The following is a 26,839-nucleotide window of genomic DNA, read 5'->3' as shown; positions in this document are numbered from 1 at the left end:
GTCATTTATTTGGCAACTTCAAATTTCGCTTAATAAATGCTCTGTCTTATATATTGGTAAACATAATCAGAATGTCAAGTATAAGCTAGGTGGCATTGATCTAGCAGATGACCCTCATTTTGTTAAGGACCTAGGTGTACTTATTATTTCTGATGATTTATGCTCCAAAGCTCACTGTAACATCGTTGCTAAAAAAGCATTAAGAGTTGTAAACTTAATTTTGCGAAGCTTTTTTTCTGGAAACATTGTATTGCTAATTAGAGTGTATAAAACTTATGCTAGACCAATTTTAGAGTATTGTTCAACTGTTTGGAATCTCCACCATATATCTGACATCAGTACAATTGAGCAGGTTCAGAAATACTTCATGAGAAAAGTCTTGCATTCTTCTGTACACAATAGGATTCCCTATGCTACTAGGCTCAAAATTCTTGGTTTGGATAACTTAGAACTGTGTTGCTTAGGTGTTGCATACAAAATTATATATAGGTAATGTTTTACCTATAGATTACTTTTTCTGTTTTAATCGCAATAATATGCACGTGAACAACCGCTTTAAACTCAATGTAAATCGTTCTAAACTTGACCGTAAAATATATGATTTTCGTAATAGAGTTGTCAAAGTCTGAAATGCCTTACCTGATTCAGTTGTCTCAGCTACAAATTTTCAGTTCACAAATTAACTTCTGTGGACCTTACTTCATACTTAAGTGGTCGCTAGAGGGGACGTGCATAAGTGCACTAATGTGCCTATTGTCCCTGTCATTGTATTTTTATTCTTTTATTCTTGTTCTCATTTTTGTTTGACAAATTCAAATAAATAAATAAATGTTTCTCATCCAAGGAAATATAATATTCTGCTTTTTTTAAATATTCTTCAAAATATTTTATTCTTCTAGGAGGGGGGTGGGTGCTAACTTTCTACACCATTGTAAGAGCCATCACTTTATTTCCCAATAAAAATTATGTAAAAGTAGGAAATAGAGAATTCTCTCCAAGAATCTTGCATTGTTAAGACCTCAGCATCCTTCCAATGGAAACATCGATAGTTCAGAGATGATTCTCACCTCAGAAAGTAGACTAATTTCTGAGGATGGGAATACTTGGCTGACCTTCGAGCTAAGTGCAGATAAAGGACTGGCTGATTGATAATTTGGATGAAATTTCAAAGCTGTTGGCTTGGCTCAAAAGTCACAGCCTTACTCCAGAAGATAATGGCAAATCACTCCTCTAATGCTGCAAGAAAAATACACGGGCCTATTCACAGAGTCACTAGGGGTAAGTTTATTATTCCTAAACTTACACCTTAAGTTTTGAATAAATGAGTGATTTTCACTGGCTCTTATGAGGAACAAATGGTCATATGTAAATGGGAGTAGAAACAAAAAAAATTATCTGAGATTAGGAGAAAATGAAAATCCAATGGGTTCCCCGCCCTTTCCCCTTCAATGAAGCATTAAAAAAAAGTAGAACTAAATCGTTTTGTACAGTAGTGGCCAAAATTGTGCAAAAGTGTATTTTTGAGGTTTAATAGCTAATAACACCACTTTTTTTGGAGTTTCAAGATAATCATATTCCACTGCTAGAATGGCCTGGAAATACCCCAGACCTTAACCCAGTGGTGGGATTCAAATAATTTAATAACTGGTTCTCTGCCCTAATGTTTTCTTCCAACAACCAGTTCACCAAACTGCTCAGAAAGTTAACAACCGGTTCTCCCGAAGTGGTGCGAACTGGCTGAATCCCACCATTGCCTTAACCCAACTGAAAATCTATGGAGCCGACTAAAGAAACTTGTTAGTCAGAAGTAAATAAAACCCAGTTAATAGAAGCAATCATTCAATCAATCTTGGTTTCACATTATAACAATTTCAGAACTAAAAGACTTGGTTCACTCCATGGGAAGACGTTGTAAGGCTGCCATTCGTGCTAAAAACTCTCTACTATTGACCTCACCCCATTCCTGAGGTCTCCTATTGTTTCCTTTCATTATATCCAATTAATATAGTTATTACATACTTATGCTCATATATATGCTTATATATTATATAGTTATTTTCATGCTTATGCTTATATATACTGTTGTGACAAATAAAATAAAATAAAATAAAATGTTACCCAATTAAGTATTAAGTTGTTAATGCCTGGAATGCACTACCAGACTCTGTGGTCTCATCCCAAAATCCCCAAAACTTTAACTTAAGACTGTTGACCTCACCCCATTCCTAAGAGATCTGTAAAGGGTGTGCAGCACCAGCGGGCCTACTGTCCGTGTCCTAATGTTTCCTTAATTGTATTCATTTTATGTATTCAAATTCATGCTTATACTTACATATATTTAATATGTATTCAACAAAATACATACATACATACATACATAAACTTACGTGATAATTTTTGTATATGTCGTTTTTTCCTATGGTTTATAATTTTTGTATGTCATTTTTTCTATGGTGATAGTTTTTATATATCTCGTTTTTTCTACGTGTTTCACTTTTCTTCTTTATACTGTACCTGCTATTCTAATAGCAAATCCTTCACAAAAGTTATTGTATTACATTCTTGATTAAATTATCTTTCCATTGATAAATAACTTTGTTGGAAGAAATATCCATCTGGGTTCAGTTCCAAGTAGGGACAAAGACACTGGAAACATGGAGGCTGCTTGGAAAGATGGTTTAATGGTGGCCAGGATCACATGGCTTGAGATCCTGGACAGAAAAAAGGGCCAAGATCTGTGTGCTCCCTGGCTTTATGCTTTTTCTGAGCTTTGAACTTTCTGGGGCACAGGAAGAGTATCCTGATTGGTTGTCAAACTCCCAGGTGGTCTAGGGGTCTTAGTTAACATTGTAGGTTGTCCCTCAAGCTTGCCTGAGCCTTGCCATGTGGTGAGTTTCTGTTGCTAGATGGGTCCTATTATGTTGCAGATGATGATGGCCCATTGACAAAGGTGGGAGAATGAGTTTCTACCTCTGACCCATTGACAAAGGTGGGGGGAAATGAGTGAGCTTGGCTGAGGCTTTAATGGCCCATTGACAAAGGTGGGGGGGAGTCAGGAAGCTGCTTTGTCTTTAAAACATGTTTCTCCATTTCTTATCCAGGGAAATATATTCTGCCTTTTAAAATATTTTCTAAAATATTTCATTCTTCTAGGAGGGGGGTGGGTGCTAAATTCCTACAACTTTATGGTACTACTGCAAAAAAAAAAGTGGTTTTATTAGCTAGTTTTAGAAAATACACTTCTCCCAAAAGTTTTCCACAATTTCGGCCACTTCTGTAAAGTTACCGCACCCGAATTGCCTCGGGGCGATACACCTTCCGTACCAGCAGAGGTCAGAGCCCTTTCCCTCGCATCGGAACATGAACAGAGCTCCTTTTCCGGTCTCGGAGCTTGCGAAATAAGTCACGTTTTCTCCGTCAAGAGATCTGGTGGAGGAAGGAGGCGGGGTATCTCTGATGCAGGGGGAGAGGACAAGAGGCCAGTTTAAATAAAAAACAAACCAAAAGCCCCGAGGCTTTGGAGGGCTCTGGACTCTTGGGAAGTTTTCCTCCCAGAGAAGCTGAGCTTGCACCTTTTTGCTCCCTGGGGCTTCTTAAAGCGATCCTGCGAGAGAGCTCGATCTCTCTCTTGCACTTGTGAGCTGCAATTCTTCCTGATTTTTAGCCGAAATTCTGATCCGAGAAATGCAGGCTTTGGCGCTCTGGCTGACCGTCGGTGCTCTCCAGCTGTTGGCAGCTGTCCATGGGGGACCCCAACAACAACGCTTTGTCGCGCCGGACATTGCCTGGTCCCTGAGCAAGGTAACAGGCAGCAGTGGTAAATGGCTTCGCTTTTGGGTGGAAGGAGGGGAGGAATAGTTGCGGCTGATCCTTGAATGCGAAAGAATAGTGGGGGCTTCCCGGGGAAATGCATTTTTATTATTTTGACAGAGGTAAAAGAGATGAGTGGCGGCTGATCTGCACTCACGCATGAAGCTATATTGCAATAACACGCTAGTGCAACCTTGGCAACTTTAAGCCTGGAGGACTTCAACTCCCAGAATTCCCCAGCCAGCTTTGCTGGCTGGGGGGTTCTGGGAGTTGAAGTCCTCCAGGCTTAAAGTTGCCAAGGTTGGAGACCCCTGCGCTAGTGGAAACCTTCCTTCTTCAACCTACCAGTAATCTCCTTGCTAGAACTGACGGGGAATTGCAGGTATGCCACTTGCCCACTTCAAAAATGTTAATTATTATGCACAAAATGTATACCTTGTACCTTGCAGCTTTTGTATTTTTTCCTAGCTCTCTTCTTCAGACTATTTGTGTGAAAAATTAAGTCAGGAACTATTTTTGAGCTGGGTGTGTGTGTGACGGAATGGGCTATGTGACTTCTTATAATTTTATACGCTCATTTTGGAAATCTGGGGTAGTTCTGAAGGATTTAATACTACAAGAGTAGTATTATGTTAAGAGGTAATATGTCGGCTTGTCAATCTTGTTGGAAAACAAACAACAATGGGTTTCAAACAGTGAGGCTATTATCAGGAGCCCACTTCTGATTACTTTTTGTTGTTGTTAGCAGAAATTTAATGTTATGCTTTTCAGGCAGTCCTAATGACTATGCATGTGATGTTGTTAATTATTGCCACCAATGGAATGTGAATTTTAGGTGTATTAAAGCCCTTCTCTATTAATATAAATCTTCCTGTTAGAAATTAATAGGAATGTACTCCAAGCATAATTAGTGGAACTCTCAAGATCTCATCTAAATGGGAGGAGAAATAATTTCTATATAATTGTGTATTTAGATCCAGGCTAAGGAAACAACTTCTGATAGTATACTTGGTCATATAGATTTGAACAGAGCAAACAGCAGTGGGTTATAATAATTATAATTATATCACTCACCCCCTTTGATAGTATATATAGATGGTATCTCAATGCTCAAGGCTTTGTACTTGAATGCAAATTTGAATAGTGTTTCTCACACAAAATATATGGAATTATGGTTTGCTGAGTTCCTATTCATCCGATTTCATTTAAAGTAGCAACAAGGTAAATATTTATTAATGTAAATATGTTTGACCTGGCTATTACCTCAGTATCTCAGGGAAGGCTATATTAAATACAGAACATAGGGCAACAAAATGAATATAAAAAATAAGCAATACCTAACTAGTATAATAATAGGACTTTTAAAAATATTAAAAAAATAAGGCTATGGTTATTAAATATTGCTGGCCTTCAGGAAAGGGACAATCCAAAGTAGTTCAATGAACTTGTTAGGAGTAAGTGATGAGTAAGTTTGTAATATTGGCTCTATGTAGTATGTAAGATTCTGCTGTAAACTGAACTGGAGCATTAAGTCATTCAGCCTAGGATTGTATACATACACTACCAGCAGCTTTCCAGATTTCACCTAACTGTATATGGGCACCTGTGGGGTAGCTCAGGGGACATTCTGCTTGTGAAGTACACTTAGTCAATTGGCTGTTGCTACCACATCCTCCCATTGGACAATGGCCCAGCTGCTGCTGCCCCCTCCTCATTTCTGTTCCAGGAAAATCCCAATTACTTCCCTAGATAGGGATGAGTCTTATGGGGGGGGAATGTGTCTATGGAGATTCTCAATCATCCAGGCCATGGTTGTTCCGAAGGTGCTTTTCAAAAGGCAACTGGACTTCCTTAGTTTTTTGCCTTGAAAATGTTTCTGAAGAACCGAAGAAGCATTCTTGGATGAGAAGTGAAATGTTTTTAAGGAAAAAACTAAGAAAGTCCAGTTGCCTTTTGAAAAGAACCTTTGCGCTATATTGTGGGGTGAGGACTCAGCATTAAAGTTCAAAATGCACATGTATCCAATTTTAAAATAATGCTTTTCCTACTGAAGTGTTGGTTTTTATAGCTATTTTTATGAGTAACATTACAATGTGCTGTGATTGTAACATATGCCTTGATAATAGAAGGTTGCTGGGTCAAAACTCAGGAAATTCTTTTTTAAATGGACTATTTTTCTGAGTATCATATTTCATCATTCCTCCAGATCCCTTCAGAGTGGGGAAACTCAGAGTAGTTGTAACCCTTTAATTTCAAATGACTGGGGGAATGATGAAATGTGGGATTGATTTTTTTTAAACAAAACAACCCTTAAGGAAAACTAGAGAGATTATTGGGGGGGGAGGGGGGAATAGTAATAGAAATGTTTGCCAGATTTCAAACTGGAAGTCTTCTATTTATAATGCAAGTAGTACTACCATTATTATATAGTATTACTGATAAAAATCACTCTAAAAGATAATAAGATCAAGGTAACGATTGATGCAATTCAGGGTTATTCCTGTGTGAAGTAGCCATTGGACTTCTGGAAATAGTTTGTGAGGAAGTAAACCATACCAGCCAAAACAGAACAGGGGCATTCAAAGAGGATAAAGGGGAAAATATTATCTTGAGAAACAGTAGCTGGAAAACCCTTCTCTGCTTGAACAAAGTGATGTTCCTGTTTTTCTAGAAATGATTGCTGATTGGTTCTGGAGGCAGAGCAACTGGACAATAGGAATATGTCCACCATCTCATTTCAGACGAACAGCTGTTGTTTTTTGTCATTTTACAAAACTTAATGCACGACATAGCATGCAAACATAATTTCCCATATGCATTATGAATTTCTGGTACAATTCTAGGATGTGGGATATATCAGATAGTCATTCTTTTTGGATATGCAGTTCTGCTTTTTGAGGGGCTGCTGATTGATCGATCAGTGCATGGGCCTGAATATCTCTTTTTTTCAAAACTGATTCCTAGCTTGGAATCTAGTAAGATTGCTTTCAGAATCATCTCTAATGTTACTTATAAAACACTACATTCTAAATAAGGGGTTCTTGGTGCTCTCGGAGCTTGTGTTGTTTTTATGCAGATATTTCATTACCCAAACTAGGTAACATCATCAGTGCTAGTAAGCAGGGTTTGCTCTCAGTTTATATTCTAATGGTTTGCTTGTTAATGGAAGTGGTCTTGAAGCCACTAGAATATAAACTGAGAGCAAATTCTACTCTTTACTAGCACTGTTGATGTTACCTAGTTTGGGTAAATAAAATGCATAAAGGCAATCAAGCTCAGAACATCAAGGGCCCCTCATTTCAGCCCTGAAATATTCTCCTTTATTGGTACTTTGTAAATAACGTATTACCAGTGTGCCATAGCTTACACCTGACTACCTGAAGCAGAGGTTTTGCAACACTTTCAGAAAATGTCTTTGCACAAGAATGCTGTGTTCGTTAAATAAGAAGCTTAATAATTAAACTGTAGCCCTAATTTTCAAGGCTCTTCTCTTTTTTAAAGATCTGTGTAAATTTAGACTTACCCAATAGCACCTTGTTAAGCAAGGGACACAGTGATCCCCATGAAGGTCTGAGGTGTGTCATGACTGTTACATACTCAGTCCAACGTGTACAGACCTGAAGTACTCTGTGATGAAATAGTTGCAGATTGTAGTGCTTTGCTTCTGTGTTAAAAGTGGTTTTCAACTGAGATTTTACCAATTGGAGCTAAGGAGAGTCATCCTGTCTAACCAGTTTCTTGAAGGCTTTCCCCAAACAATAGAAAACTCCTACACAGAAAGTACTTCTCATTAAAAATTGAAAGTACTTGCCAATCCTGAAGGACTAGGTGGGCCGGACCCTCCATTTCCATAAGGAGGTATAGGACTTCGATGGCTTCTCTAGTGTCCATCTTTTTTTGTACCTTTTCTAGATGCAAACAGAGAGTTTCACATGATCTAATGGTCTTCCATATTAAAAACGCAGAGATAACTAATTACATGTTTGGCAGTAGCTTAGTCCAGAAATCTTGGAAAATAGCATTCTGATGTTTAGATTTAAAAGTGCGGTGGATCACAGGAGCCTTCAGAGAAAGTCTAGAAAATACAGATTTATCACGTAAGTACAGATCTTATCGAATAAAAAGGAAGGAAATCTGCAATTAGGTCAACTGAAAATAGGTTAGGAGGTGTTAAGACAGGCACAAAGGGATATTTCAACCTCTCTCCCTTTTTCCCTTCATTAAATTATGCATTTCAAGTTTTGTAACTAATATTTATCCCGTTAAGGAAAACATAACAGTTTTCCTTATGTTGGGATTTTCCAGATGTATTTGGGCTGCATTGCCAATTTAGCCAGAGTTTCCCAACCAGATTGGGGAAGGTCATCCTGTCAAACTTAATGCACAATTTTAAATCTGGTCTTTCTTCACACATTTAGGTACAAAACTTTGCGTGGGAAAACTGTGGCCCTCCATCAGAACCTGCAATGATTAAGAGTCTGTCTGTAAGTCCTGATCCAATTGCTGTCCCTGGAGATGTGACAGTTACTGCATCAGGGGCCAGCACTATAGTCCTCTCTGCTCCTCTAAAGGTAGGTGAAAGGTGATGGAACTAAACCAAACATTGTCACTTGTATCTCTGATAGTAGTACATTTGTTAAAACAAACATATTTATTTGGTGTCTTTAACTGTAAACCAGGCCTGAGATAAGAGTGCATACTGTTTTATTTTTGTGGCAGCTCAACTTGGACATCAATAGCCCCAATTTTTTCAGCTCCCTCGTTGTTCTTTCTTTCCTAGATAAAGGCATCTTTGAGTAATGTTCAAATCCTGATGACTGAATCCATGTAGTTTTCTTGGAACCTAATAGAAAGCTGCCTTCTGGGTTTTTTTTCTTTTCAATTTTCCAGTCCACTCACCAGCTCTGTGATTCTCAGCTGATGCCGCATCATAGCATCAACCCTGGCAGACTTCCAAGATAACTCACAATCATCTTAGTGCTGCCTCTTACTTAAACCTTTTTGCCTCCTAATCGTTGTCATAGAAAGATATTTCTTCCAGTAGATTAGGAATGAATAGTCTGTAGGCCCAGCGCTCCTTGCCAGATTATAGCAGTGTAATTATTTGAAAAGTGGTGCTGCACTTTCCAGCCATGTTAAATCAGAAAACGCAGGGAAGCTATATGCCCTAAAATAGGTCTGACACCATTAAAAAATGAAACAGAATAACACAAAATAAAACTCCCCTAATACGGAAAATATTAGCCCTCCATTTTGCATAATTTCCCCACTTCGTATTTTCAGTTCCTTGTGACTAAAAAATTGGCCATCCTCCAAATAGAACAAGGAAAGGGTATTTGAATATGTTTTAGGACAGTGTTTTTCAACTTTGGCCACTTTAATAGTATGAACTTCAACTCCCTATGCTGGCTGTGGAATTCTGGGAGTTGAAGTCCACATGTCCTAAAGTGATTAAAGTTGAAGAAACTTCTTGAACCAACTCATAGCATTGAATGGCCTGTAACGTTGTTGGAATATGTGTGGTTTTGACACACACACCCCTTATGTTGTATTGTGATACTGCTTGTTTCAGCATATAGTGTGTAGTGTTATTGGCTGTTTTGGTTTATACATTTTTACCCTATGTAAGGTATGTGGGAGTTAGGTAGCCATATAAAGCATTTAAAAAATAAAAGTGGATTCCAGCTTATATTCTCCTATTAAGCAACTACAGGTAGTCCTTGACTTATGACCTCAATTGAGCCCAGAATTTATGTTGCTAAGTGAGAAATTTGTTAAGTGAGTTTTGCCTCATTTTATGACTTTTCTTGCCACATTTGTTAAGTGAGTCATGGCAGGTGTTAAATTAGTAACATGATTCGCTTAACAAACACATTTGTTAAGTGAATTTGGCTTCCCCATGGACTTCACTGCTTGTTAGAAGGTCACAAAAGGGGATCACATGGGACTCTGCAACCGTCATAAATATGAATCAGTTGCCAAGCATCCAAATGTAAATCAGGTGACCATGAGGATGCTGCAACGGGTCATAAGTGTGAAATATGTCGGAAGTCACTTTTTTCAGTGGCGTCGTAACTTTGAATAGTCACTAAATGAACTGGTCTAAGTTGAGGACTACCTGTACTTATCCATGCCATGGTCTAGCCTCAGCCATATTTCTAAGGGATAATGATAAAATCAGGAGACATAGAATAATTTAATATCCAGAATGATGTCAGCCTTCAAAGACTCTAAAGGCTGCAGATAACACCCACAGAGTAATATAAGGAAAACTGCCTTGTGTTTATTGATTGTACTGATAAAACCGACCTGGTTGTATGCAAAACTTGAAAAATTATTTATATATGAGCCTTTTGAGCCCCAGGCCTGAAAATGTGGGTTGTGGTTTAGCTCAGGTGTTGTATCCTGTTTTCTTATTACTTTTTCATGTTCTCAAGTCTTTTCCTGTCTTACTGGTTTCTTGATTGTTCTATAACTAGTTCTCATAGCTGTGTTCATTCTAGCACCATTTGTTTTTTAGATCTAGTGCTGTTTTTCCTGTTCTGGATTTCAGACACTGAGATAGGGATATCAGATGAAATAGAATGAAAATCTATCAAAAGAAGGAGTAGGAATTTGTGTTCTTGGGTAATCTCCAGGATGGTTGCCGACCAACTTAGTGTTGCAACCCTTACATGGACTTCAGCTCAAATCAACTGATAGGCCACTGGCTTTTCCTGCTGTAGAATCACAGGATAGTTTTAAACATGGAATCCTTTCAGATATAATGCTATGGTTTGTTCATTAGCTTGAATTGTAGTTGACTCAAAATGGCAAACTGAGGTTTGTTTCTAAATAGAAAACGTTGATGTATCTACGTTTACATGTTCAAGGTTGTTTTCAAACCTGAATGGTCTACATTTTGCTCCAAGCTTTTTTTTTTTTTTTTAAAGAAAGTGAGGGAAGGAGATATTGCTCATATGTGGCCAGACAGCATGTGCTTGGACATAGGACATGCATTTTTCTTGAGTTTAGGCCTACATGTTCTTTTAATATTTATGCAAGAGTACATTGGTCTTGATAGTAATGCCTGAAAAATTACCCATTGGAAAACAAAGTAAGCTTAATACCTTTCAATAGGAAACTCGGAGAAGTTGGATCTAGTTTAAAATGTTAGAGGCCACGTAGAGTCTTGTGAAAATGGACCATAAGTAGAAAATCCATAATGAGAAATTCAGTATGTTGCCTCTGATAATTTCATTCCATTCATTTATTTGGGTGCTGTAACCCATGCTGGATTTCTCCAATTCTGCAGAAAGATTTTGTCCAGGGATGCCGTTTGCTCCCTGACCGTGGCAGTTTTGCAGGGACTGCATGCCCAAATCCGTTCTGTCCAATTTTCACATCACTTTGCACCTTAAGAACACAAAACTGTGAAAATTCTCATAAAAATTTGTATAGTTTCCACAAACATTCCTGTATGTCTTTGAGCCAAAAGAGAGATTTTTAATCCTTTTTTTTGAGAGAGAGAAATACTATATTGCAAAATTTGGAAAAGTGTAACTTGGTAATCCAGAAAGTATTTATTAGGTTGATTATTAAAAACCATGCAGTATGATGAACTGCAGGGCTGGTGCAATGTGTAATATGTTCACACTGGTGCAATAGGACTGGGTGTTTTGTTAATATGATTTATTGGGTTAGGGATTTTCTGTCTTCACTGTGAGTTGTATTGTGTTGGGGGCGTGCACTGAGGGAGATCAACCAAGCTCATTGCACATATGTTGTGCCCTGACAATAAAGATTTGAGTTGAATTATAATACTCGGGGACAATCAAACCCTCATCTCTCCTTGCGGAAATATATTTCCTTCTGGCATGTTCCTCAAGAGCATTTCATTTCAATTGCCAGCTACTCAGAAGTTGTTGGAAGCCAGTTTGCTGATGTCTTCAGATACAGCCACACTCAGAAAGCTGGAAAAAGATGAGTGTGTTAGTACTTCCTCTAGCTAACAGCAGAAAAATCCAAAGACATTCAGCCAATGCCCTGCCAATGTTTTCATAGTGTGATGGTTTCCCATTTAGCCCAACTAGATATTATGCTTGGTGGATGTTGCAAACCACAAAGTCACTATCCCTTTGCTGTATTTAAATTTCTGGGATATAGTAGCATCTTAGCAAACCCCAATGGCAGCTAACCTCTGCAGAGACAAAGCAGGGTAAGGTCATGGCCAGAGTGACTCAATAATTCTTTCTCTCACACACACACCTTATGAGAAGTTAGTCCACACCAGTTCTTCCCATGTGGCAAACTCCCTTCAGCTGTGAATTGGGAGATGCTGGTAGTGAATTATAGGTAAATTGTATTTGCTTATTTGCTTATGAGTAGAGATGATGGTGTGGGAAAACTCAGGGGCCTATTTCAGAGTAGTGGAAGGGAGGGAATCCCTTGCATAAGAAAAGCAGTGCTTCAACTGTTCTCAGAAACACCATGGCAAACAGGATAAGCGTCCGAGACCTTTGATACCACACAAGCTGGCCTGCCTTGTGAGCACTTATCATGTGATTCCTTATCAAACTTTTAGGTGGGGAGGAGGCAATCCAGTCAGAGCCCAGAGGCTTAGTTAGGGGATTTTTTAAAAAATTTTTTTTTGCATGCTTGGCCACTTTGTGTTTTTAAACTATGCTTTTGTGTTCTTTCTTCTTCTTCTGAGGACCAGCACAGAGCAATGGCATCAAATCTTTTGTTTCTGTGTGTGCTCTACAGTTGTTGTTATTCAGTTGTTTCCAACTCTTTGTGGCTTCCTGAACCACAGCACACCAGGCCGCCCTATCCTGCACTGTCTCCTGGAGTTTGCCCAAATTCATGTTCATTGTGTCAATGACACAGTCTAATTCTCTCATCCTCTGCCGTCCCCTTCTCCTTTTGCCTTCCGTCTTTCCCAACGTCAGGATTTTCTTTCCAATAAGTCTTCTCTTATTTGGTGGCCAAAGTGTTTGAATTTCAGCTTTAGTATCTGTCCTTCCAAAGGACAGTCGGGGTTGATTTCCTTTAGGAGCTCTAGAGCAGGGGTGTAAAACTCGTGGCCCGTCATGTGACGGCACGAGTTTGACAACCCTGCTCTAGAGAATACTCACAGAGAAAAAAGGGATGGGAATAAATGGCTGGGAAAGAAAAGGTTATATTTTGACATCAGCTGATACTTTGTAGATGCGTTAGAACAGGGGTGTCAAAATCGTGGCGGCATGTGATGTATCGTGACTTTTCCCCCCTTCACTATACCGGGTGTGGCCGTGGCCAGCATGACAGACATCTGGCTCACGGGCTATGAGTTTGACACCCCTGTGTTAGAGGATAGTGTTTCAGCTATTAGCCAGGCAAGGTTAGGGGGATTGGCATGTTAAACACCAGGTTGGAGAAAACAGCTTCCAGTACTAAAAAGGATATATAAATGGGAAGAGCATGGAGGAACCTTGCAGAATTTGTATGGCTCTCTACTGCTCACAGGTGGTGGCTTATAGAATAGAATAGAATTTTATTGGCCAAGTGTGATTGGACACACAAGGAATTTGTCTTGGTGCATATGCTCTCAGTGTACATAAAAGAAAAGATACGTTCATCAAGGTACAACATTTACAACACAATTGATGGTCAATATATATATGATGTATATATATATATACATCATATATATATGATGTATATGATATATGATACAGATATATATGATATCTGAGAACCTAAGAGCTGCCTTGCTTAATTAAAGTAAAAGTTACATCTGGCTGTCATTAGTTTCCCATCTGGTCATTAGATTATAACTTAACATTAGAGTGCATGTTTTGCTTATTAATACTCCTTATAGAATGATGTTGTTGCCCTCCCTTTTAACTCCTGTAATGTTGGATGATTTCATGGAGAATAAATCCTGTCCATGACATGCTCTTTTAATGTGATGCATTTTATAATTAAGTAATGTTTCGCAAATGGTTTTCTCCCATACTTTGTCCCAAGATGAATAGGAAAGTAAAACGGCAACTTCCAATTTTATCTCCCAGTTGAGCTTGCTGGGAGAGTGAGGTATCCTTTGTCCAAAACTTGACAGTGGTAGAAGGAAAAGGAGCTTTTCTGGGGCTGAGGTTTACACCTATTTCAAGGTGTGTCTCCCTGATATTTATCTTCTCCCAGGTAAGGTGGGGTCCCGAATTTAGCTGTCAGACCAGATTCAGTTCCTCCCTCTGCATTTAAAGATGAAACAGGCTTACTACTTTATTTCTTCCAAGCAAGTAGCCTAAACAGTGATACCCATTCAGAGAATTGACTGTGCAATCACTGATTTCTCAAGTTATTTTAACTCATTTGCTGTCAACATGCTGTTGGGAGCAGATGGGTGGGTGGGTTAATACCAGTTTGTATTAATAACAGGAAGAAATTTTCAGACAGAATATTAATGCTTGCGTCTATTTCCAGGCAGTTGTCATACTGGAGAAGAAGCTTGGAGATATATGGATAAAAGTACCTTGTGTGGATGATATTGGGAGCTGCATCTATGATGATACTTGTGCTCTGCTGGACAGTTTCACCCCTCCAGGCGAGCCATGTCCACAGCCATTGCAAAGTTACGGCCTTCCATGTCACTGCCCGTTCAAAGCGGTGAGCACTCTTCCTCCTTTTGTTTCTTAGTCTTGGAAACATAGCAACAAAATCCTTTGGGCATCAGCAGTTCCTTACACTCCTCTCACAGTAAAGTTGTGCACTTCCAATAATTGTGTGCCTCCATTAATGCAGTGGTGTCCAGAAGTAGATGATAGACTTGCCAGGATTTTCAGCTATAGTCAAATCTGCTCTAAGGTTTTGAGTTTTTTTACTATTTACATAATCACATAATTGTAATCAGCCTTACGATTAAAAAAAGGAATACATTCAGGTGGCCCGTAATGCAGTCCATCTCTGTGAAAACTTATCAATTAAAAAATAATGATGCATTAAAACAAAGGCATTAACTTGGAAATAGAACTGGGCATCTTTCAAAGGGGAACCTGGGATTTTCTTGCTATGGAAAGATAGACCACAAAATGTAATCCTTAATCCTTTTAAGATTCTGGATTATACTATTTACAAAACAGATATATTTACAAAACAGATATCAGATTAAGAAATATCAGATTGCCTTTGAATAATTAGGAAGTATTATTTTATATAAGGGGGGGGGGTTAGGAAATGAAAAGGTTTGGATGAGGTTAATTGGATTAGAAGGGAAAATTTTATTCTATGTTTGGTTTATGTATAACAATACCTTGTGATTGACCCGGGAAGCCGGGGAGGTGTGTGGGTGTGTGAAGGAAGGGGAAGGGGTTTTGTGGGGAGGGGAAAAGGGGGAAAAATGTTTTTGCTTGTTAAAACTTTTTCAATAAAAAAAAAGATTCTGGATTACAGAAAATTGCTAGAAAATGTAAAACTAGGGAATTGGCTAGAGACTAGAAATACTAAATGATGAAAAAAGGTGAAACATTTATATATACATGTATATAAAATGGCAATGTATGAAAGAAAATGAATAGTTAGGAGGATAGATAGAAGATAAAAAGAAATAAGAGAGAATGGGACAAAAAAGAAAAGTATAATTAAACGAAACGAGAGGGGAAATAAGGATGTAAATATGAGAAGAATAAGGAAACGAAGCTGATGTAAAGAAGGAATATGTTTTATGTCAATGTATGTTATGTATTGTTGTTCTTTTTTGTTAAAAAAAATGTAATCCTTGTGCAAGTTTTCCAGAACTCTTTATTTTGCCCCATTTCAGTCCAAATCTGTTGCTCTTCGCTATTCTGCCAGTCTTAATTTCCAAATTCTTTTTCAAATCTGGTTTTAACAATCCACCTTGCCATAGTAGTTATCCTTTTTCTCAGAGGAGCTAGCCAGCATCTTGGGCTGTAGATTTGCCTAGGTTGACTATCCACAACCACTTCTAGAAATTGAATAGCAGTTTACAAGCAAACAGTAAAATTTTCTATCCTGTGTTATGTTCAAGCGCAGAGTTTTGTTTAAGCAGTTTGCAGCAGTCTTTTACTGAAGAGCTATTTCAGTAGTTAATCCTATAAATGTTTCCTCGTTTTTGTTCCTGTTTTAAAAGATATCCTTGGTGTGGGTTTATTGGTACTGAAACTGTACTCTGATAGAAAGGGAAATGCAGTGTATCCACTTATGGAGACTGAGGGGATGGTTTGTCTTTCTTCTTTTCAGGGTACCTACAGCCTTCCTTCCTCTGAATTCTTCATACCCAACATGGATTTGCCTTCTTTCCTCACCAATGGAGACTACAAGATGAGAGTTGTGCTGAGCAACGGGGACCAAGAGATGTCCTGCACCAAGCTATCCTTCTCCTTGCAGTCAGAGATTCGGAGGCTACACTGAGTCTTAGCATCTTCCAGCTTTTTTCTGTCCTGTTATGACTAACATGAAGAATTATTTTGCAGCATTTAAAGAGGAAGGGTTATAGTTACTGTTTTTTGTGACACTTGTTAATTACTGGGAGCACTGATTGGAAAATCCAAGGAAAGAATGCTCCTTATTAGAAAAAGATGCCTACCCATCTAAAACTCATTAAGGACCAGGTTCTACAAATTATAGCAATGGGAATCTGCATAGATTAAGCATATGTTGCAGACGCACTGCCAGGTGCAATGGGCCCAGCATTGCAAGACTTCATTGGAGGATTTCCCTTATTAGATTGCCCTACATTCCAGAATCTTAAATGGTAGATAGAGGCCTCTTCAAGGCATGAAGTAGTGGAAGTGCACTGATGACAGGATAATCTGAGCCAGGTATCAAAAAAACTGGAGAAATTACATTTTCTATTTTGTGGATGCTCCTTCAGTCTAGATTTGGTTACCTCGCTGACATTTTACAGAACCTATATGGAGTGGCTCTTTCAGTATACCAGAAATAAATATACACACACATATATATACACACACGTATATTTTAGGAATGGAAAGTTTCTAAATGATGCCTTGTGCAATTCAACCAGTCTTTTTTATCCTGAGATGAGTTTTTGCGAATGAGGGAGCTAAGAAAAATACTGAGAAAATCAGGATTGTTCCCATTTATTTTTTTTGCAGTTCATTCCATTTACACCCTCTTATTTTAAGTGGTACATTTTGTTAGCTAGCATTATCCACTGCATAAAAGCGTGTGTCCTTGTCCTTTTGTTCATAAACTTTAATGTTTTCTTAGGGAGTTGAGTCACAGCAACCATGAAAAGAAGCATTTTTAAAAAAGTGAGCAGTTTCCACTTTTATGTAAGAATGCACCAATTCTTCTTTTTAAGAAAACTAAGTGCTTGCAGAGGTATTCCTGGGCAAAGCAGCACATATCCCTCTAACTGAGCATTTCTCTCCTTGTTTGAAGAGAGATTTTCTTGTTCCTAAGGAACCAACTGGCTCCACTTACTAACAAGTGTCTTAGAACCCAACTATTATTTTCTAACATATTGTACATCCTATGCATTAAACAAAACTGATCGTCTAATTGGAGAACAAATTAGTGACCCAGGAGATAATCAAATAACTCAAGACATCAATTAAATGTGATATTGTGCCATAATTTAAATAAATATCCTGTTTCAGAAGATTCACTCTCCAAACAATGATTGCCAAGTGATTCTCTGATGCAACTAGAGTGTATTATTGCTGTCTCAGTGAAGTATGTTAAAATTAGAAACATTTTCTGATCACAGCACTTGAGAAGTATTAACAATGAGCCGTCATAAGCCTTTTTATTAATGGAAGGAAGCATTGGTGTGCTGTTATTTTGAGCATTTGTTGCAAGATCTGCTTCTTTTATATTGGGCTTGCTGCAGTTCTTATAACCAACCTGACACACCATGGAGTGATGAGGGATTCTACTTATCGCTAGCTTGTTAGAGACAGAAGCTGTTTTGGACCAAGAAGGAATTATTTGATTGAGGTTCCCTAGATGGTTTTCACATCTAAGCGAACATTTCTACTCTGGCACCTTAGGTGGTATACCATACAAGCTCTCAGAATGTCTTCTAGATATTTTGGACTACTAAAAAGTAAGTGCTCTAGAGATGGACTTGACTCCTTATAGTTGCCTAAAGGTTTCTATGGTATGTAATTGATTCCAGCAATAATAGAAAAGTATAGTAGTGTGTCCTTGCAACTTTCTGGCGTTCTGTTTTACTTTCCAGTTCTGGGGAGTTTCCTTGGACATCTACCATCCAAGTGTATTAGATCTGAAACAGCTTAGCTTTTTGCAGTTAGCCAGAACCAGTTAGGTACAATGCAGATAATCCCTGCCTCCTGACCATGCTAGTTAGTGCTTAAGGTGCATTCATGCAAACAATCCAGAAAAGAATCCTTGCCCTTATAGCTCTGGTTTAGGAATTAGGCTTGGCAGGAGTTATTGCTTGATTTAAAAATTACAGAATCTTTCTCCCAATTGGAAGGAATAATCTTGGATGTATTCTGTTGATTTTTTTCACGTTGTCCTCTGAACAATAAGAGGCTTAGCTTCTACACCTACATTTCTGTGCAATGTATATTTTGATGCTATTGCTTTTAACAACATTAACAGAAATCTGCCTCTCAAGTATTAGGTTTCATTGAATTTTTGGTGTTGCCTGTAATTTGATGGCATTCCACAGTTTAAAAGGATAGGCTAAAATGTCATTCCATTAAAATAGTTTTGTATTCTATTCTCTGGCTTCCTAATTCTTGGTTCTTCCATCTGTTCTACACAATATGCTTTTTGATTGTATCTTCACTATATACAATATGTTCCATATTCCATGTTGAAGACGTTTTTGTTCCATCGAGCAGGACTGGCCTGATAGTTTTTAATGGGGTTTTTTATTAGATTTTTAAAGTTCTCAGCCAAATTCAAATTAGTCTTTTAATATTTGTTTTAATTTTTGTATTTGCTGTTTTATCTGGCTGTAAACTGCCCTGAGTCCTTTGGGAGAAGGGCAGTATAGAAATTGAAACAATAAATAAATAAATAAAATACCTTAATGCTAATAAAAGTTATGTCATTTGGTATGAACAGGAAAAATTCAGCACACCTTATGCTGGAGTAACTATCAAACTATATTTAGAGAACTTCTGTTGCTTAATCTTGAGTAAATTTGAAATTTTGTTTTAGTACATGAAATTTCCAAGTAAAAATCTGGGAAAACGACAGAGAGCTACAAAAGTTTCTTTACGTTTTTGCATATGACAATGCAGTGATCTCCTTTTCTCATCCATATAATTGTATCTAAATCACATTTATAAAAAAGATTCTAGACATGACTGTATTGCCTTCAAACCATGCCCTGTATTTCTATTTTAATTGACAGATTGGCATGGCTATGTGACTAACATTTTTCAGTAAACTACTGTTACAACTTTGTATAGCAAAGGCATTGCAAAAAACCTGAGAAGATAATTGCTGATGTATTCAAGTGTTAAAATCATAAGGAAGCAGTTTACATACTTATATATCTTGTTAAAAAATGTCCCTTATATTTTCCTGTACTATTTTTCATTGAGGATGGGTTTTCTTAGTTTCTGTAATAATCATACTTAAATCCCAATCTTGATTTAGAGAGATATGTAATACGAGCAATACCTTTTCTTCTGAATGGAATAATAGGAATTCAAAATGAACCTCCTTTTTGTCTTATAATAAAGTAGACATGGCTCAGACTGCTAAGACAGTCTGTTATTAACACAGCTGCTTGCAATCACTGCAGGTTCAAGTCCCACCAGGCCCAAGGTTGACTCATCCTTCCATCCTTTATAAGGTAGGTAAAATGAGGACCCAGATTGTTGGGGGCAATAAGTTGACTTTGTATATAATATACAAATGGATGAAGACTATTGCTTGACGTAAGCCACCCTGAGTCCTCGGAGAACGGCGGGATATAAATGCAAATTAAAAAAAACAAAAAACCATTCCTATAAAAATGGAATTCATATGCTCATAAAGTGAAATGGAAATGATCATATATGTTGGTTGAAGTGGGGGAAAAAGGCCAACTCTATTCCTTTTAATACCTTTATGACAAGTTTGCTTCTGAGTATTGCAAATGTGAAGAGCACACCCTTATGTTATCATGATTAGTAATGTGGGAAATAGTTCATACAAAATTTCTCAAAATGATCTTTGGTAACATTTTGGTTACAAAACAAATTTTTTTTGCAACAATTCAGAAACAATCTGCCACAATTGTCTTCTGCAGGATTCTCCCCTCCCTATATCCCCATGATTTCCTGGTAATCTTCCATTTAAGGACTTTCTGGTCCAAGTGTCCTAAGCTTTTTAAGATCAGCCAAGGTTGGTCAGGTGCTGCAATCAGCTGTGAACCCCAGAGATATTTTTCTACACTATTGGGTAATGTTGCTGACCTTTTATATTTTACCTTTTTTCTACACTATTGGGTAATGTTGCTGACCGTTTAAATATTTTTTAATAGATCCGTGATAGTCAGGCATAATGATTCATAGCTAGGAAAACTCTTTATCTGGATTTTAAAAACATCAGTCAATTATTAAAGCTACTAGAACCAACCCAGATTTTGTTTCCAGTTCTATTTTTTGAAAATGAATATCAATGCAGAATATTAAAAAAAAACACATCTGGACTGCAATAGCCTATTACTTCATAAGACAAACTTCATAAAGATATCTTCTTTTAATGTATTTTATTGCATAAACAGGCATAGTACAAAACACATTCTTAACTGCTATTTTTACATCCTCCTTTCTACATATTTTATTAAAGTGACTTGCTGGTAGTTAGTGAAAAAAATAACCATATAAAACTACCGTATTTTTCACTCAATAAAACACACCTGACCATAAGACGCATAGGTTTAGGAGGAAGAAAACAAGAAAAAAATATTTCTGAACCAAATGGTGTACTAATATATTTAATAAAATATAGCAGAATTATATTTCAAACATGTAAAGTCAACAGCAGTGTTAAGAACAATCCTCACTCTCATTAACAAATGAGAGACTTTAAGGTTCAAGCACTCTTCTACTTTTCTGGAAACCCAAGAGCTCATCGCTAGTGTCAGAATTTACGAAGCTCAGTTGCTCACAATCACTGACACCACTTTCTTCGCTACCTTCATAAATGATATCATCTTCAGTTCCATCTAAGGCATTGCTAATGCCACATTTTTTGAATGACCGTGCAACGATTTCGTCCTTCACTGAGTGCCATGATGTTTTAACCCATTCACAAACTTGAGTGATAGTGGGCCTTTTCATTTGTCCAGTAGGCGTCAGATCATGATTACCAGCAGCCAGCCATTTATTCCACTCTTCTGTCATAAAGACTTTAAATGGTTTGTTGATGGAAACATCAAGAGGTTGCAACTGGCTGCTAAGACCCCCGGGAATTACAGCTAGATGAGTCTCTACTTCTTTAAAGCTCTTTTCTGTAGTTTCGCTAATATGTGCTCTAAACTGGTCAAGCACTAATAAAGCAGGTTTTTTCAGAAGCCCTCCAGGACGCTTGGACCACACTTTTTCAACCCATGCTCTCATTCCATTTTCGTCCATCCGTCCTTTCTCATGAACATGCACAACAACTCCTTGTGGAATCACTTCTTTTGGAAAGTTTTTCCTTTTGAAAATTAACATCGGTGGCAATTTGGTGCCGTCTGCACAGCAGGACAACACAACTGTGTAATGTATTTTCTCATGTCCTGAGGTTTTCACGGTTATGGCTTTGGCACCTTTCAGATCGACAGTCTTATTAGATGGCACATCAAAGGTTAGCGGGACTTCATCCATATTCCCAATCTGGCCAATTTCAAAATCATTTTTCTTCCTAGCATCAATTACAAATTTATGAAAAGACAGAATCTTAGATTCATATTCTTTTGGCATTTTTTGCGCAATTCTAGTTTTGGTGCGCATAGCAAGGCCACATCGCTTCATAAATCTGTAGCACCACGATGGTGATCCAGTAAAATCCTGAATGCCTTTCTCTACAGCAATGCGTTTGGCTTCATATATTATCATTTTTGTAGAAACTGAGAAGCCATTATTCCGGTGACGTGTGATCCATTCTTTCATGTCCTCGTCTAACTGTGGCCACTTTGCAGCATGACCACGAAAAGTGTGCTTACCTTTATCTACTTTTTGCAGCTGATCCACCTGTTTCCTCCACTCTCTTATCATTTTTTCAGTCGGAGGTGACCCAAAATGTCTCTCTGCTGCTCTGTTTCCATGTTCCTCGGCATATTTTACTACTTCCAGTTTAAAAGGAATTTTATATACTAGTCTTTTCTGCTTTGACATCCTTGTGTGTAGCACGAGGAGGTACCGTAATATTTTTCTGCAAGAAAATACAGTAGTGAAAGAACTGTCAGTAATGTGTCCTTTATTGTTATGAGAGCACTGTAGCTGAGAACATCAAGGAATGACACATTATTTTAGGGGATCTGCTGCGGACATAGTTATGTGTGTGGAGCTGCTGCTGACGCACTGTTATGGGGGACACGTTTAAGGTTTTACCTTTATAGGGCACAGTTTATAAAGAGGACACTTTATTAGGCACTATTCATATGACCGTATTTTGTTTCTGCAGTGCTCCCTTACATCCCCATCATAATGCCCCCTTACATTAGGTGTCCCCATGAGAGCACTGTGAATACGGAGCGCCAAACACGAAGCCGTAATGTAGTGAGGGCAGGAGGCGGAGCCTGAGAGGACCCCAGATAGGTGTAGCAGAGGCAAGGCACAGACAGGGAGGTTAAAAAAGAAACACAACAACCTGGAAAGAACACAATGGCAAAACAACCATGCCAAGTGCAATTATGCACACTCAGCAACTTCACACAAATGTTGTCATCGCATCTTGCTATCCAGATAGCAGTAGTACCCAAACTGTAGCACTGATGCGATTGATATTGCCCCCGAAAGACACTATGGCAGCGTTTGTGAGGTGTCATTGCAAAGGTCAGCATTTGGACTATTGCAGACACTCGTGTGACAAACTCTGTCCGTAGGGGATGACAAAAACTGCAGGGACATAAAAAGAAGTGGAGATTTTACCTTCAGGTAGAGGAAGTCACCTATACGAATTGCTTTGCAGTTTGGAGTTGTAACAGAATAACGAAGTAGCAGTTGGCCCAACTCCCTGCTCAAAAAAAAAATGACATGATCTGTTCTCACACTTAGGACCATCATAGCATCCCGAGGGTCACATGATCAAAATTTGGGCACTTGGCAACTGGCATGTATTTATGACGGTTATAATTTCCCAGGGTTATGTATATAACATTCGGTCAAAATAAAGTTGAAAGGGAACTTGGAGGTCTTCTAGCTCAACCCCCTATACCATTTCAGACAAGTGCAATCTCTTCTTAAAAACCTATAGTGATGAAGCACTCATAACTTCTGGAGGCAAGTCGTTTCATTGCTTAATTGATCTAACTCAGGAAATTTCTTCTTAGTTCTAGGTTGCTTCTTTCCTTGATTAGCTTTCATCCATCGCTTCTTGTCCTGCCTTCAGGTCTTTCAGAAATAGCTTGATTCCCTCTTCTTTGTGGCAGCTTCTGAGATATTGGAACGCTGCTATCATGTCACCCCTAGTCCTTCTTTTCATTAAACTAGACATACCCAATTCCAGCAACTGTTCTTTATGTTTTAGCCTCCAGTCCCCTAGGTATACCTGTGTTTTTCAAATTAGGCAACCTTTAAGATGTGTGGACTTCAATTCCCCAGAGTCCTGCTGGCTGGGGAATCACTGAAGTCCACTATCATTAAAAAAATTGCCCAGTTTGATAAACATTACTTTAAAACACCAATGCCGCACTCAGAGAAAAAGACCGGAAAAAAAGACAACAGTTCTGCACATTCCTCCCTTTTAAAAGAACTATAACTACCAGCATCTTCTTCTCCGATAAGAAATAAAGTCCCAGCATGCAGCAGGGGTGTGTGATTTCGCCCTGTTGATTTAAAAAACTAGATTTTGCAAAATCGTAGAATCACAGAGGACTTGGGCTGCGTCCGGAATAAAAAAAAAATTCCAGGACATTGCAATTACAACCTTCTTGGTTTTTTATTTATTGGATTTGCTTTTGCCTAATTGTGACTTACAGGAATTGTTAGTAATTTATTTTTCTCGGGGTGAGCTTGCAGATTGCTACGCCTTGTATATCATTCACATTGGCTTCCTTGCTTTCTGCGAGCCAGAGAAGAAAACCAGGTGCCGCATCTCCTCGGTGACGCCACATTACAAGTCCTATAAACCACAATTTTTTTTAAAAAAAAAGAGGTCTCTCTTTCTCTCTCTTCATTCATAGAGAGTGTGCCTCCATTTACGTCTATATGGCCTCTCGAAAAAGCACCTTTGGGATGCCTCTGTTTGCAAAACATGCTTCCGCTGATCCATTCCTAACAGAGGGTCTGCTTCGTTTTAACCAGGGTTGGGCTTTTGCACGGGCGAAGACTGCGGGTCATGGGTCCCTTCTCAAAAAACGTGAATTCCAACAGCCGGATTTAGAATGGGGACAAAATGTTTGCAACCAAATTGCCAAGCTTGGAGCTCATACCAACACCGTAACTACTATCCCAAGCTACTAATATTCAAAGACATTTCAATCAGAAGACTCTGCCTGACCCCCGCATCAGAGGTGCCTGCCTTCCCTGGCGCCTTCCTGGTCTCCAATCTCTCGTTTGGCATTTCCCAGCAGCTTGTGGACTACAGCTCCCAGAGTTCCTGGCTGTGGGGGGGGGGGAGAAGGGAGAGGTGTGGCAGGGCAGGGCTTTCGGCCAGGGTCTCCATATTCACTCCATAAGATGCTCAGACATTTCCACCCACTTTTTGGGAGGAAAAAGTACGTCTTATGGAGTGAAAAATAGAGTATATCCAATTTGAGTCATAAGATATTGTGGGAAAAGGAAGTCAGTTCATTGTGAGTTACACACATTGGGGAATCTTAGTCTAATATTGAAGGGCACTTGTCAAAGGGCGTATTTAGCAAATCTGATCTAAGAGGACAAGAAGAAGAGAAATGTTACCTCTGGTTTCTGTATCTAAAAGTGCAAATATAGGTACTTCAGAGCTTTGGGCTCTCTGTGGCTGGGTTTGTGCAGTTCCCTACATCAAAATATGCTTTGCTTTCTTGCAAGCCACGATGAAGCAAATTAAGGATTAGCATGTGATGTGATTGCAGACTGTTTAAACTGCGTTCATGAGATAAGTTCACTACTTGTACATCAAAACATACTTGTCTAACAGATTTCATTAGCAATCTAGTTTCAGTCTTAAAACTCCGTTATTCTGAGATGAAAACTCATCTCAGTTTGTTGAACTATCTTTGTCTGGCCTGATGATAAGTGAAATTGGGTTTGCTCACTGTGCAAAGCAATAGTGTTTGAAGTGTACCAACCCAGGAATCTAGCCACTATGGTTTACTTCTTGCGACTTGTATGGCCACCCGATGTAACAATAATAAATGTAATATAAAATAAATAATAAATGTAAACAAAAAAAAAACAAAAAAACAAAACAAAACAAAAGCAGAGCATATCAAAGACAAATATATCGTTAACCAAGGAGACCAATCAATATGCTAAACAATGCTCAGAGCAGTGTTTCTCAACCTTGGCAACTGTAAGATGTGTGGACTTCAGCTCTAAGAAGTCCTACCCAACCTGGCTAGGAAATTTTAGGAGTTGAAGCTCACATAGCTTAAAGTACCAATAAAGGAGAATATTTGTAGCTCAGGTTTCAAATGGGGGGGGGGGTCCTTGGTGCTCTCTGAGCTTGCTTGCTTTCTTGCAGATGTTTCATTACCCTAACTAGAAAACATCATCAGTGCTAGTAAAAAGCAATATTTCTTGCCAGTATAAACTGACATATAATCACACACACACACACATATATGCGTTCTGTGAGCCTTTGGCATTACGTCATGCCGGCCACATGACCATGGAAATGTCTTTGGACAGCGCTGACTCTTCAGCTTTGAAACAGAGATGAGCAGCGTCCCCCTAGACTCAGGAACGACTAGCACATATGTGCGAGGGGAACCTTTACCTAATCATATAAACTGGCAGCAAACAGCATTCTTTACTAGCGCGTTGTTGTTACCTAGTTTGGGTAATGAAACGTCTGCAAGAAAACAAGCAAACTTAGAGAGCACCAAGGATCTCTCATAACTTAAAAGTGGCCATGTTTGAGAAACACTGTCTTAAGAGCCTTATAATAGGGTCATGGTTCTCTAAATCTTGGGGGAAACTGTTCCACAGATCAGGTGCTTTGAGAGACACAAAAAATAGCCATGCTTCCCGCTAGATGGCACTCTGTCACAGAAAGGACCAGGAGCATGCAAATTTTGTCAGATCTGTGCAACAAGCAGAACAAATGGGAGGCAGGCAGTCGCATTACACGGCCCTGTGCCACAAGAGGGTTTTTACGGATAACACCACCTTAGATCACAGCCAGATTGCACCTTGGAAGCCAATGCAGTTTGGCAAAGAGTGGTGCAATAATTGCCCAGGCCATGGCATTTTGAATCAGTTACTACTTTAAGAGTCTGCTGTACTGATCCAAACAGGTGACCAAGCCCTGTTTCAACCAACCAAGGCTGAAATGAGCCAGGTACATGCATTTGATATCTGGTGGAATAATAATAATAATAATAATAATAATAATAATAATAATAATAATAATAATAATAATAATAATAATAATAATAATAATAATAAATAATAATAATAATAATAATAATAATGCATTTTTAAATTAATAGGCCATTCAAGTCCCAGTGAAAAATCCCGCAAGAGCTCCTTCCTTTCTCCTTGATTTTCTAGTTAATAATTTATCAAAAATCTGAAGCCAAAAACCAAAAAAACAAAAAACCGAGGGCTAGAAACCACCTTTTTCCCCCTTTCCTTTCCTTTTTTTTTTTTTTTTGCTGCCCGAAAGATTCCATCCTATTCTTGATCATTTACTGTCTCCACTTCGAAATAGCTCAAGGCTATTTTACAATATCAAAAAATAATAATAATAAAAATAAAAA

At 38.4% G+C, this 26,839-nt stretch overlaps 1 protein-coding gene across 1 annotated transcript; it reads left to right on the top strand.

Moving 5' to 3' along the window:
* Window positions 1-3,415: 3,415 nt before the first annotated feature.
* GM2A (ganglioside GM2 activator) lies at window positions 3,416-18,505 on the top strand. Its single transcript, XM_058165762.1, has 4 exons — window positions 3,416-3,801; window positions 8,229-8,381; window positions 14,257-14,439; window positions 16,030-18,505. Exons 1-4 carry the CDS (start codon window positions 3,685-3,687, stop codon window positions 16,198-16,200), a joined length of 624 nt encoding a protein of 207 aa, XP_058021745.1. The 5' UTR covers window positions 3,416-3,684; the 3' UTR covers window positions 16,201-18,505.
* The last annotated feature ends 8,334 nt before the right edge of the window (window positions 18,506-26,839 follow it).

The sequence above is a fragment of the Ahaetulla prasina genome, chromosome 2 (genome assembly GCF_028640845.1).
Source record: "Ahaetulla prasina isolate Xishuangbanna chromosome 2, ASM2864084v1, whole genome shotgun sequence".
Classification (NCBI taxonomy): Eukaryota; Metazoa; Chordata; class Lepidosauria; order Squamata; family Colubridae; genus Ahaetulla; species Ahaetulla prasina.
This window is presented reverse-complemented; position numbering and strand designations above follow the sequence as displayed.

Excerpts from the sequence above, each read along its gene's own strand:
- GM2A (XM_058165762.1), top strand. The coding sequence starts at position 3,685 with ATGCAGGCTTTGGCGCTCTGGCTGACCGTCGGTGCTCTCCAGCTGTTG. Across the intron at positions 8,382-14,256 it reads TCCTCTCTGCTCCTCTAAAG|GCAGTTGTCATACTGGAGAA; the intron begins GTAGGTGAAAGG and ends GTCTATTTCCAG. Across the intron at positions 14,440-16,029 it reads GTCACTGCCCGTTCAAAGCG|GGTACCTACAGCCTTCCTTC; the intron begins GTGAGCACTCTT and ends TCTTCTTTTCAG.